We start from the raw sequence: 12,618 nt of genomic DNA, 5'->3' as shown, positions 1-12,618 counted from the left end.
TCACCTTCACATATTCCAACACTACACACAAACGGCCGGCGATGGTGCTTACCTCAAAACAAGATGACAAATCAGTGAATGGGGGGAACCCTAGAATCGGCAAAAAACTCCACTAATAATAATAATCTACAATTCCTTATGCTATACCGGGTTAGACCCGGTACAGCACAGTGAATTCTTGGGTTTGGAGAACTGTGTACTGGTGTACAATAATATAGTAGAGATCTGCTATTTCTCTGCATACTGCACTCTGCATAAAGTCTTGCTGTGCGAGCAAGACTTTAAAGCAATTTCATATGTTCGATGAAAGTCAATTTTTAACTATTATAAGATCGAGGAATCTAATGTTTCAGCTAAGGCTAAGAGGCATTAATTTGTCTGTTGAGAGAGAGAGAGAGAGAGAGAGAGAGAGAGAGAGAGAGAGAAGGAAAGAAAGAAACCTATTTAAATCTAGTCAAAGGCCAACAAACTGGCAACGATGGGAAAAACTTTAATGAGTCAAAAGCTTTAACAACTTTAATAATTATTAGATATATTAATAAATCTAATAATTAATTCCTAATAATCATTTCTTTTAGTTCATGTACTCACTCTTACTTTACATTGGAGTAGTTTTACGTTAAAGTATTCCACATATTTTTCTACTCCGCATAGCTGAAAAACGATGTACTCTTCACTTAGTGAAGAAGTTGAAATTCGACTTCACAAAGTCGAATTTCAATTTTCTGCGTATTGAAAAATTTTAAACAGCTGCCCTGTGTTATGTTTTTCAGGAGAGCGTCTGGGAACATTGTTGTCACTCCAGCGACAGGTGCCAGCGCTCGAACTTAAGCTCTTTAAAAACAATTTGTTATAGTCCACCTAAAGTAAGTAATATCGCTTTAATCGGTAACACCCATTAAGCGAATTCATTAAAAACTCAAGGCACTGCTGAGACTGTGTCGGAATTTCTTTTGTCGCTCAGTGGCATCGAATCTAACGGAACAGTCGAGCAGTAACATAACGAAAAACATAAATTCTGTCTGTGTTATAGGAGAAGCGTTCAGAGATGCTTAAAATGCGTCATCAATTTCTAAAATATAGAACTGATATCACAGATATCTCGTAATTTTAATGTGAAGTTGGTGAAACTAAAGTACCATTAACTGAATTATATAATTAAGAAACATTTATAAAGATAACAACTTAGTTACATAATCAATTACAGGGAAAAATAAATGAAATATGGATTATCATACCTGGAACACAAATGACATAAATTTGTTGATCATTCTCTTTTTTGTAGCCGTCTCGGCAACGGCAGTTGCCTTCTGGGTTGCAGATGGCATTCGCATCGAGGAAGGCACATGAGTCTGTATATTCGCAAGTGTCCCCGAGTTTGGCCGCTGAAAAAAAAAATCAGTTTATTAACAAAGCTAATGTTAAAAAATAGCATTTTCGGGGGGAGTAAGTTTTTTTTCATAATAAAAAATAAACCGAAATGTTTCTCTAACATCTGACAGAGCTGCAATGTAACTGAAACAAATAAAACCCTTCCAAAATTTTTGTCACCTAAAAATGACACTGGTTTTCAAAATAGTCTTATTTGTGAGTAGTTCTTTTCTGAAATGAAAGCAAAAAACTAAAAAGAAGAAAGAATTCGCTAACGAATATTTCAAAGCGAAATCAAACTGCTTGAATTATAATGTAGTCGTTCTGCAAGCAAGCAGTTCACGTTTCTCACTGCATGAACACCTTTCAGTATTCATGCAGTGAGAAAGTACCATCTTCAACGCAAGAATAAAGAGAAGGAAAAAAATGTCTCTTTTGAAGTCCTCTCGTAAGGTGGTTGGACAGCTAATCACTAACAAGAGCAGTTTATAGCTTCGGCTATAAATCAAGAAGACAATACATAATGGCAATCTTGATTGCCATTATGTATTTTCAGCAGCCGTGACACACTCAGTTAAAAATGGAAATTGCATTTTCTGCGTGTAGCCACACAATGTGAGTGCCTATTAAAGCACACGCTAACCCATGACCACCCGTCCCTTATCATTATTCAGCTGAAGTAGAAAGGAGCTAGATGTATTCTTTGCCTATTCCGTTCTTTCATGGCATATGCGGAGTTCTAGTGTGGCACGTATAGGATTACTGCAACTCCATCAGATTAATCTTGAAGCTGGTCTTCGTGAATGTGAACAAGAAGATCTCCGGCAAGTTCCTGGATAAACTATAAGAGCGAATAATGCTTCACGCAGTACTGATTTCATTCCGGAAATTTACAAGTGGGATGAAGGGGGACAGAATGACAATGACAATGACCTGTATAGGAAATATTATCTCTTGAAAAATGATCTCTATTGAAATTTCGCTTCCACTCATACATTATTATTTTCACTCATTAACTTTTCCGAACGAATCACATTAACTGTCTTTTGAAACTTTGCAATTCCTATGTTGTATTAATTCGTAATCATTCCCAGGAAAACACGTTTTCCTAGTATCTTAAAATAAAAAGTAATTTATCGTATAGATTAACTCCTACACCATGAATGTCTTCATGCAAAACATTGCAAAAGAAGCAACCTGACCTCAGATTCAAATTAGTTTTCAGAGTAGCGAGTAAATACCACTTCAGCCTTGGATAAATAATTCACATCCTGAACTCAAATGAATGCAAAGCATGTTAAAAATGTTTAAACTTTGACTTTTGTTTTCCTGCTGAGGGAGAAGGTGGGTTAACTGTACTTTCAGTTATACTCATTTCACGGATATATGATCGCATGAGTAATTTGCTTTCTCATTGACTGGAATAAATAAATAGCAGTTAGGAAAATCAAATAGTTGTACAGCAGAAATATCTAATTGCAAGTATGATGCATTCATAAAATGATATTTGCAGCCACTGCTTTTAATTCGTTGTAGCAAAGAAATGGGAATGGAGAAATATATAATGACGAGAGAAGCATTAGAGAGGTAGGATTACTTGTTGCTTAGTATTTGCGCAGAAGCAATGAAAGCATGGGGCATCAGTATTTTAATCATGATGATCAGTAAATTTCGGATATTCAATGTCCGATTTGTATGTTTTCTGACTGAAAATCCAGTTTCAGGGCGAAAAACCCGTGTAACTCTCCGAATATCACCGCTAATAGTGCAAAAAAAAAAAAAAAAAAATTAAAAATGACGCGTGTGCCGAGCACTTAATAAGTTGCATATCAACCCAACAAAAACTAAAATGATGCTATTCAAGAATAGACTGGATCTCAGGCGCCCACCGCAGGTAAAGATATGTAATGCTCAACTGCCAATCGTCACCGAAACCAAAGTACTTGGAGTGATTATTGACCACAAACTCAGCTTTCTTCCACATCTTGTTAATTTAAGAAACAAAGTTAAGAGATTCTCAGGAACCATCATGCGCATCTCTAAGAATGATTGGGGACTCTCCAAAAGGTCCCTACGGTTGTATTACAACGCAGAATTTTTACCAATTGTGACCTATACAGCTGGAGCCTGGTTCCATCGGGTAACTCTTGTAAAGATGCGAGACAAGCTTGGAACCATCCAGAGATCAATGTTAATGGCAATCTGCCGAGTGTGTCGAACGGTCTCCACTCCTGCCATTCAGGTCATTGCGGGAGCACTTCCGCTCGATCTACATGTCATCTTCCGAGGGTTGTGCTTCGAATTACGAAAAAAATCCCAACAAGGGTCCTCGACATTGACGTTAATCTGGATGCTGACCACAAGGCTGAGATGACGCGTTGCTACAAAGAGCTCTTCAACATTTGGCAAACTCGATGGCATAATTCAACACTGGGCATTGTCACAAAAAGATTCCTACCTGATGTAACCTACACTGCTACTAAATCTGTACAGTCTTGGTTCACCCCTTCACTAGAAACATCATACCTAATTACCGGACACGGATCCATGAATGAAAAATTACACCATCTGGGTCTCCACCCAACAGATCTCTGCCATTGTGGAGCCAAAGAGAACTGGTAGCATGTACTATTCGAGTGCATTGTGTATGCTGGACTGAGACACAACCTTGTCAGCTGCACACAGATCTCTGGCGAGCATCTAGAGCTCTTCCTACAGAACCTTAACAACCTCCCTGCACTGCAAACCTACTCAGCTGAAGTCTTTAAGTGCAGACGAAGGATTAACAGACCACCAGTGGCAAACATCGATGACCCAACAGTGAACTGAAACCGACCATGTATTCCCCCCCCCATCCTGCTGCATGGGCTGTGGAGCTTGTTTCTGCGGCCTGTGCTCAGGAAGGAAAACATCTCTCTTTCTCTTAGCCCCCCCCTTTTTTTTATAGATATATATGGATATATATTTTTTTTCTCGCGTTCTACAATCAGTCACATGGCTGTTTTTTTTTAATTTATTTATTTTATTTTATTATTTTATTAATTATTTATTTAATTATTAATATTATTATTTTATTTATAATTTATTTATTTTATTTCTTTAATTATTATTATTATTATTATTATTATCTTTATTTATTTATTTACTTATTTTTAAATTTTATATATTATTTTTTATTTTTTATTTTATTTTATTTTTTTTTCTCTTCGCGTTCTACAATCAGTCACATGGTTGGTTTTTTTTTTTTTTTTTTTTTTTTTTGCGTTCTCCAGGGTTGCTGTCAGTTTTTTTTTTGTTTGTTTTTTTTTGTTTTGTTTTGCGTTTTACAGTGATATAATTTTTTTTTTTCCTTTCTTTTGCACCACGGGAAAATCTAAATAAATATATATCCTTTTTTTTTTTTTTTTTTTTTGTCTCCTCTGGAGTGGGCCCCTAGAGGAATCTGGCCCACCTTTTGGCAACATCAGGTGGATCAGAGTCTCGTATTGAGACAGTACGTGATTAGCTGAGACTGGCTCACCTTCCCGTGGTGTGGACGAGTACCCAGAATCATCTGTCCAGGCGAATGATGCTTCTGGGTAGCCAAGTGGCCAGAACATAACAACAGAACACACGCATAATACACACAAACCGACGTCACACACATCTGGCCCATTTGGATACTGTTCTTCACAGAGATACGAGGCGGAGTTGAACTAACGTTCTAGGAGCCGCCCATTACAAAAACACGTCCACATGTCCATGTGCCGAGCACGCGTAGTAGATGGTTTTATGTGAAACGTCCATCGCGTTTCTCTTAGGTATTTGACAATGTTGTATTAGGTATTGTTGATAAATATTTGCATTGTTGCAGTCATATGGAAAATACTTGTATTTTTGGAATCATATTTCCAGCAGTAGTAGTAATTGCAGGACGTATAATTGCAATGACGTAACAATCTTGCAATAGTAACTTCATGATTGTGACATCATACTATTCATAACTTTGCCAGATGCCCCTAATTTTAATTTTCCCTTCGAGGAAAAACCATAACTTTCGATGTATACACGTATACACGTATATATATGTATACACGTACACACATATGTATATACACTGGTGTGCAAAACTTAAGGACCAACACTATTTCTAAAGGTTACAACCACAAAATCTTTACTAAAGTACTCTTTACTGATGACAATAGGTTCAGTCTCAGCACCGATTCTGCACGTCAGCTAATCTGGCGAGAGGTTGGCACACGGTAATCAACCCCCGCAAACATCACTGAAAGGGATAGATATGGCGGTCTCGGGAGGCATTATCTTGGATGGATGTACACAACTCCAGATACTGGAAGGCGATACTGTACCCGGTGCACGCTACTGTACTGAGGTAATCCTTCCCCATGTGTGTCTGTTCCGAGGTGCCGTTGGCCCAGAGTTCGTGTTTATGGATGATAACCCCACACCCCATCGCTGTTGTTATGTTGTCGTTATTTGGTTTTTAGGAGCATTAGTAACTAAGGCCATATTGTTCCGGGGATATGCGGTGGTCATTCCCTGACCTTTCCGCATCCTCCATATTTGGTGGCTCACGGTCTCGAACCCCGGTCTAATCAAGAAGCGTGTGCTACGCACTGCTGCTTCTGCCCACCTGGCTATGGAGGCGCCCACCCCATCGCACTGCAGCTGTTAATATGGTTTTGGAAAGTGAGGACATTGTTCGTATAAATAAATAAATTAATTAATATTCATTTATTGCAAATACAGCAAGCCCATCACAGCAGGTAATAATACAAAGGGAATGACATAAAATAATCGAATATATGTACATAGCAGATTTCATACAGACTTTAACAATGACTAGGAATTATACTTATGAGTTAAAAAAGAATTGGATTGGCCTGCCTGTTCCATCGATCTAAATCCCATCGAACATATATGGGACCCTCTGGGGAGACGCCTAGCGAACATCGTCACCCACCAGAAAATGTTCACCAGCTGAAGAAAGCGGTGACAGAGGAATGGACGATGTTATCGCAAGAACTTATCAACAATATTGTTATAAATATGGACAGGCAGTGCAAAGCTTGCATCGACATTAGGGGTGGCCATATCTCCTACTGAGGACCACCTCTTCCCTTTGTTCCATCTTTGGCAGTGATGCATTTGTATCATGGCAGCCAGTGCTACGCTGCCATTTTTGAACAAAGTCCCTCTGTACCGTTTTGTTTCCGTTGTTGTGTTTATGTTGTTTCCTTCGTCATTTCTGTGCCTTACGAGGTTCCTTTGGTATGCTTTTCCAATATCCAAGCCACTCCTATGAGAAGCTATAGGTGAAAACCTGTAAAAAAAAAGTAAAGTGCAGCCATTATCAACCCATTGCATGATGGAAGCCTCCTCAACAATTCAATAGAATGTACAATGGAATTCATGAGTACAATGGAATTCATGCTGAGGGAAATGAACCATAATCTGCCACGCTGGTCCAGTGCGGGTTAGCAGATCGACCGTATTCAGCAGTCAGGGGCTTCAACCCCGGCCTACTCAAAGAGCGTGTGCTACTGCATTCCCGCTCCTGCCCACTCGGCTACGGAGGCCTCGTAGTGATAAACCGTAGTGGAGGCCTCGAAATGATAAACGAGAATTATAATTATAACAAATTAAAAACGTTTTGACTTTTATGTTCACAGTACTTTTCGATGTTTGCTTTACAGTATTTTTCACTTTACTCATGAATAGTTATTCAAGTTTGAAGAGAATGTAAAATTAAGCACCTGCGTATTTAATACGTGAAAGAGTTGCATCCAAAGGAGAGTGATATTAATTTAACAAGAATCAGCGGTGTTAAATCAGCGGTGTTAAAAAAGGCGGTGTTAAAAAAGTTCAATCAGCGGTGTTAAAAAAGTTACACATTTATTAGAGTATGTTGCCATTACGATGCTTATAACAAGTACAGTACAATGGCATGGAAGGAAACACTTTTTCTTCAGTCATATTATGTTTGGGTGATATATTTTTCACGGAAAATTAATATTTACGCTATTTAAATTGTTAATGTACCCAGTAGTAATTGTTATATCGTGCTAAATTGATCCATCGAAGGCTGCCCAGTCAATTGATTTTGTGGAGAAGCGGACAAAGTCAGGCATTCTGGAATGAGAGAGACGTACAGAACTAGCTGGAGTGACATTAATTAGAATGACCCTATGATCACTCAGCGTCCAGTCAGTTATCTGGGACCTCAGATCGTTGGTGGTGATAGTAATATCTATGTTAGATTGTTCAGTAGAATTGCAATAAGTAAGCAACCCAAAGGTCGCGTGTTCAAATCCCGCCTCGGGCTTGGATCACGTACTGCAAAAACCTTGGGAGGTGTATTATGGCCACAGAAGCCGATGCGCCAACAAATAAATAAAAAAAAAAAAGGAGTTGGTTGGGTTGATTATGGACTGCCAGAGTGTGGTTGAGAATAAGATTCTACAGGATAACCTCACGAGGGTCCGGGGAAGATCTGTATCAGAATTGGGATTTTGCACTGACATCGTAGGTTATAAGTATGGATTTAGAACCCCAAAAAGTCCAGAGCAAACTCAGGTAGTTGAGAAATTCTTCTATGTCGATGGATGGTGGACAATAGAGTGAAATTAGGTAAAACATGAACGAAGCATGAGTGATTTGAACACAGGTAGCAAACCTATTGCAAAGGTCATGGATGACTAGGAGATCCATCTCGCTATTGAGGATCATAATACTGGTCTTTGGATCATCAGGGGTAGGCTGGATTAGCCGAGGATGGAGGGAGAATCCCATGACGTTGAATGAGTTACCAAGTTTCTCCCTGGAGGCAATGGGTTCCGGGATTGATATTATATCTGTAGAGTGCTCCTTCGCTGCACGTCGGATCTCATCAGGGACAGTCTGGGATCTGTGACCATTGATTTGCATTACTTTAAGTTTGACACTGCGGTTATTGCTAGGGTGAGACTAGGGATTTGTGGACTCGAAGGAGATAAACTGCCTTTTACAGCTAGGGGCTAAGGTTGAAGACGACCATGGCGGTTATCCATTGGCCGACCTTAGTATTACTTGTTCTAATGCATGCTAGTATTCAGAGTAGACCACATCCCGTACCGAGTGCCCATGTTCACGGCGTCTGGGCGGTTGTCCTTGTTAGGAACCCGCACATAACTGCCACCAAAATCCACACCCTTTGTACTCCATGGGCGGTGTGCGCCCAGGTTATAGTTGTGACCCGCTAGAGGGATTGTTGGTTGGATTAATCGTTAAAATGTGCTCCTGTTCTTAAGATTATTTAAAGTTTTTTAAGCCTCCCCCTGCTATAAAATTATGTGCTTCTTAAAGACGAAGAGTTGGTGAGTTGTTGTGTTAAATTTTGGGTGTCGGAATCGTGGGGTTGTGCTGATATCATCGTGTGAAGTATTCTCTTTCATTATTTGAATACTACACATAGGAATACATAGGTTTAACACTGGAATATATACCGTTCTGAAATTTCCCATAGACTTAGCATTAGCCCATAGACTTTTCATGGGAGAAAATGGCTACCTGAGAAATTTTGTTTAAAAATATCCATGGAGATGGAAAACACTAACTAGTGCCATCTCAGTAATACATAGTACTGAATAATATTAAATATAATATAATTCAAAATATACATATTTTGAAGTTGTGTGATTATTTTCGGGATATTTTGAAGAAGAGAAATCTATCCAGCTATAAGATTATTTATTTATGGCTTTTGTTTCTTCACTAAAACATGGATACGGATTAGAAAAAACTTTAACTAGACATTCTGAAGCAGAGAATTCGTCTTCCGGATCAGAGTTAGTGGATTCGGGGAGGAGAAAGAAATCTTCAGACAATGTAAAAATGTCTAGAGGTAAAAAAAACCCGAAAACACCTAAAACGCCCAGAGTGCTTGCTCCTCGGTTGGACAAAAAGACAAGGATAAGGATAAAAATCCTCAGGTGTGGGTAGAAGAGTCTACCCCATCAATAGAAACGGATGTTAATCTTATTACTACTACGATTAATACGGATAATCAAAATAGTTCTAGTGAAAATGATGTGGTCCGCGATTCGTCATTTACCGAGGGTTTGGACCTTATTAGGTCCATAGAGGCTTCTGCTGTGTATGCAGCGGTAGCCAAAATCCGAAATGCTTTGGGTGAGGTAATGTCAGCTGATTCAAGCAAAGTAACAAAGTTGGCCTCAAATCGCATCCATAGTTTGTGGGCAGATTTGGAGGCAGTCACAACAGCTTTATTGATTGACAATGAGCGATTAAAAGCTAAATCAGTTGAACTAGAAATTCGAGCAAATCATTTTAATCAGCTAATGGAGAAACGGGCAGCTCCTCATAGATTATTTGCTGATGCTGTTAGGCAGAATTTGGTTTGTGAGAATTTAAATGGTGATACTATTGTTAGAGAAGCTACTGAGAGGCGCGCAATGGGTGTTGCAGCTGCAGATAAGGTTGTGCATGTGTCCTCGGTTAGTCCTCGTGGTATTTCGGACCCTAAAAACATTGTTATACTTAGACCAACAGAGAATTCTGCTTTGGCTTCAAGCCAAGACGTCAGGAATCGGTGACAGACGCAATTAAGAAGGATTATAAGAATATGAAAATTAAAAATATTCGTCTCCTGAGGAATAAAGGGGTTTTATTAGAAACCACAAACTCAGAAGATGCAACTAGGATAGGGAATGTTTCAGCTTTAAAGGAGGTTGGTATATCGATCGCGAGGCCTAAAATGTCAGATCCAACAGTGCTTGTATACGGGGTGCCCAAGGAGTTTATAAAGGAAGAAATCCTGGAGGATTTATATTATAAAAATTTTGAAGATTATGAATTTACTCAGGACGAGGTAAAAGATGAAGTAACATTCAGATTTAATTCTGGATCTGGAACTAATGCAACTAATCGGGTCATTGGTTTCAGCCCTCGATTATATAAATTCTTGTTTCATAATGAAAGAATTTTCCTTGGATTCGGTTCACATAGGTTTCGGAAATTCACGGTGGTGAACAAGTGTTTTAGATGTCTGGGTTTTGGACATGGTGCACAGTCATTTTCACACAAGACTGTTTCTTGTGGTCACTGTGCTAATGGGGGTCATGTTTTCGCTGAGTGCCCTCACAAGGAGGATCCTCCACAATGTATTAATTGTAAGAGAAGAAACAGAGATTGTAATCACTCCGTAAGGGACATTTAGTGTCCTGAGTACATGAGAGCAGTGGAATTAGCAAACATGCGCATCAATCATGCATAATAACTCCTCTGATTTTACCTCTGGAGCTTTGCAAGGACATAGAGATTTAAATATTTTGCAAATAAATGGTCAGCGCTGTCGGGCAGTTGCTGATGAAATAAGGGTGATTGCCTTGGAGCATTGTATAGATATTGTTTGTATACAGGAGCCATTTTATTCCTCACAAGTGGGAGGGGCAGCCCATAAGATTATGGGTTTTCCTTCTTCTACTAGAATAGTAGCAACTGTGGATGTTCCTCCAAAATCCGCTATTGTGATTTTTAATCAAGACCTTGTTGTAACTTCAATCACGGGTTTGTGCTCGGCGTGTATGACAAGGATTATTGTGTCTTCACAAGTTTCGTCTTTCTGCCTAGTGTTACTGTATTGTCCTCCATCGGAAAATATTCAGATAGCGCTTCATAATTTGGAAAATATTTGTTTAAGATATGCATCCCATAATCTCATTGTGACTGCTGATTTTAATGCAAAATCACACTTTTGGCACAGTGGATATACTGATGTGAGAGGGAACCAATTTGAAGACCTCTTATTATCTCATAATCTTGTTGTTCAAAACCTTCCAAATAAGCCGTTCACCTTTTCAACTGTAAATGGAGAGTCTAATATTGATGTAACTGTGACATCTCTTCGTATGTGCGATTCTATTTTGAATTGGGAAGTCAATTCTGGTTTAGTAAATAGTGATCACCGTGCAATTTCATTTGATCTCTGTTTCGAAGTAAGGGAAAAGAGCTTCGCTACGAGTGATCTGTCTAGATTTTCTATGGACCGTGTTAACTGGAACAATTTTAAAAATTATTTGACTACAGTTTTCGATAATGATAATTGTGAGATACCTGGAGAGAGTTTAAATGATATGACAGCTTATGAATATGTAAACTATGTACAGTATCATATTTTCCAGGCTTGTGTGCACTCCACGAGGAGAAAAAGGACTAAAAAGTTGTCTGTGCCGTGGTGGACTCCTGCTTTGTCTTCTCTGAGGTCTCAGGTATGCCAGGCTAGGAAAGTATACCAAAGAAATAGACATCTCTCTAGTGTTGATGTGGAATCATTTAAAAATGCCTATAAAGAGAGAAGAAAGGCCTTTCATAAGGCTATTGCTGAGAGCAAGAGAACTTTTTGGCAAAATTTGGTTAATGAAGTTGGTAACAGAGATCCCTGGGGTCTCGTGTATAAAATTTCTCGTAATAAGTTGCTTTGTGGAGAAATATACAACACTGTATTCAACAATAATGATGAGACATCGGATTGGTTTTCTACTGTGGAAACGATTATTAGAAGACTATTTCCTCAGGATCTTCCTCAAGATGATTCACCTGAACAAACGGAGATACGCCGGATGAACTGTGAGTTTACAGGAGCAGGTGACGCTGAAGCTGAACTCTTCAGTTTGGTGAAGTTGGGTGCAGCAGTAGCTAAATTGAACGTTAAGAAATGTCCAGGTTTGGACTTAATTGAAAATCAAGTAATCATTAAGTTTTATGATTACTTTCCTCAAATTATGTTAAATTTGTTTAATAAATGTTTCACTGAAGGTACTTTTCCAAGACCGTGGAAGATGGCACTGTTAAAGATATTGCATAAGCCTGGTAAGCTCAGGACTGATCCGAGAGCATACAGACCAATTTCTCTCTTGGCGAACATGGATAAGGTTTATGAAAGGTTACTTGCTCCCAGAATTTCTGCGATGTTAGAGGATAAGCATCTGTGTTCTGCTGATCAGCATGGATTTAAGAAGGGGCACTCTACAGAGGACGCCATAACATCTCTTTTAAAGTACACTAAGGATTCTTCTGAGAAATATGTTCTTATGGTCTTTATAGACTTCGAAGGAGCATTTGATTCGGTATGGTGGGAAAGTGCCCTTCGATCTCTAGTGCTTGCAGAGTGTAATAGTTACATATTTAACACTATAAGGTCATACTTTCAGGACAGATTTATTACTGTGCGTGCACGTCATCTGTCAT

General features: G+C 38.9%; 1 protein-coding gene across 1 annotated transcript in view; it reads right to left on the bottom strand.

Annotated features, from left to right (window-relative positions):
- Positions 1-1,110: 1,110 nt before the first annotated feature.
- The window catches only part of LOC150088274 (uncharacterized), a 694,119-nt gene continuing 682,611 nt past the window's right edge, over positions 1,111-12,618 (bottom strand). Inside the window, exons 4-5 of the mRNA XM_090370094.1 lie at positions 1,239-1,385; positions 1,111-1,145 (exon numbers count right to left, since the gene is read on the bottom strand). Coding sequence (XP_090226220.1) covers positions 1,111-1,145; positions 1,239-1,385 — 182 coding nt within the window. The remainder of the gene's footprint in view (positions 1,146-1,238; positions 1,386-12,618) is intronic.

The sequence above is a fragment of the Mastigoproctus giganteus genome, chromosome 3 (assembly GCF_048544385.1).
Source record: "Mastigoproctus giganteus isolate SK-2022 chromosome 3, ASM4854438v1, whole genome shotgun sequence".
NCBI classification, from domain to species: Eukaryota; Metazoa; Arthropoda; class Arachnida; order Uropygi; family Thelyphonidae; genus Mastigoproctus; species Mastigoproctus giganteus.
Note: the sequence above shows the minus strand (reverse complement) of the source record. Positions and strands in the feature narration are given on the sequence as shown.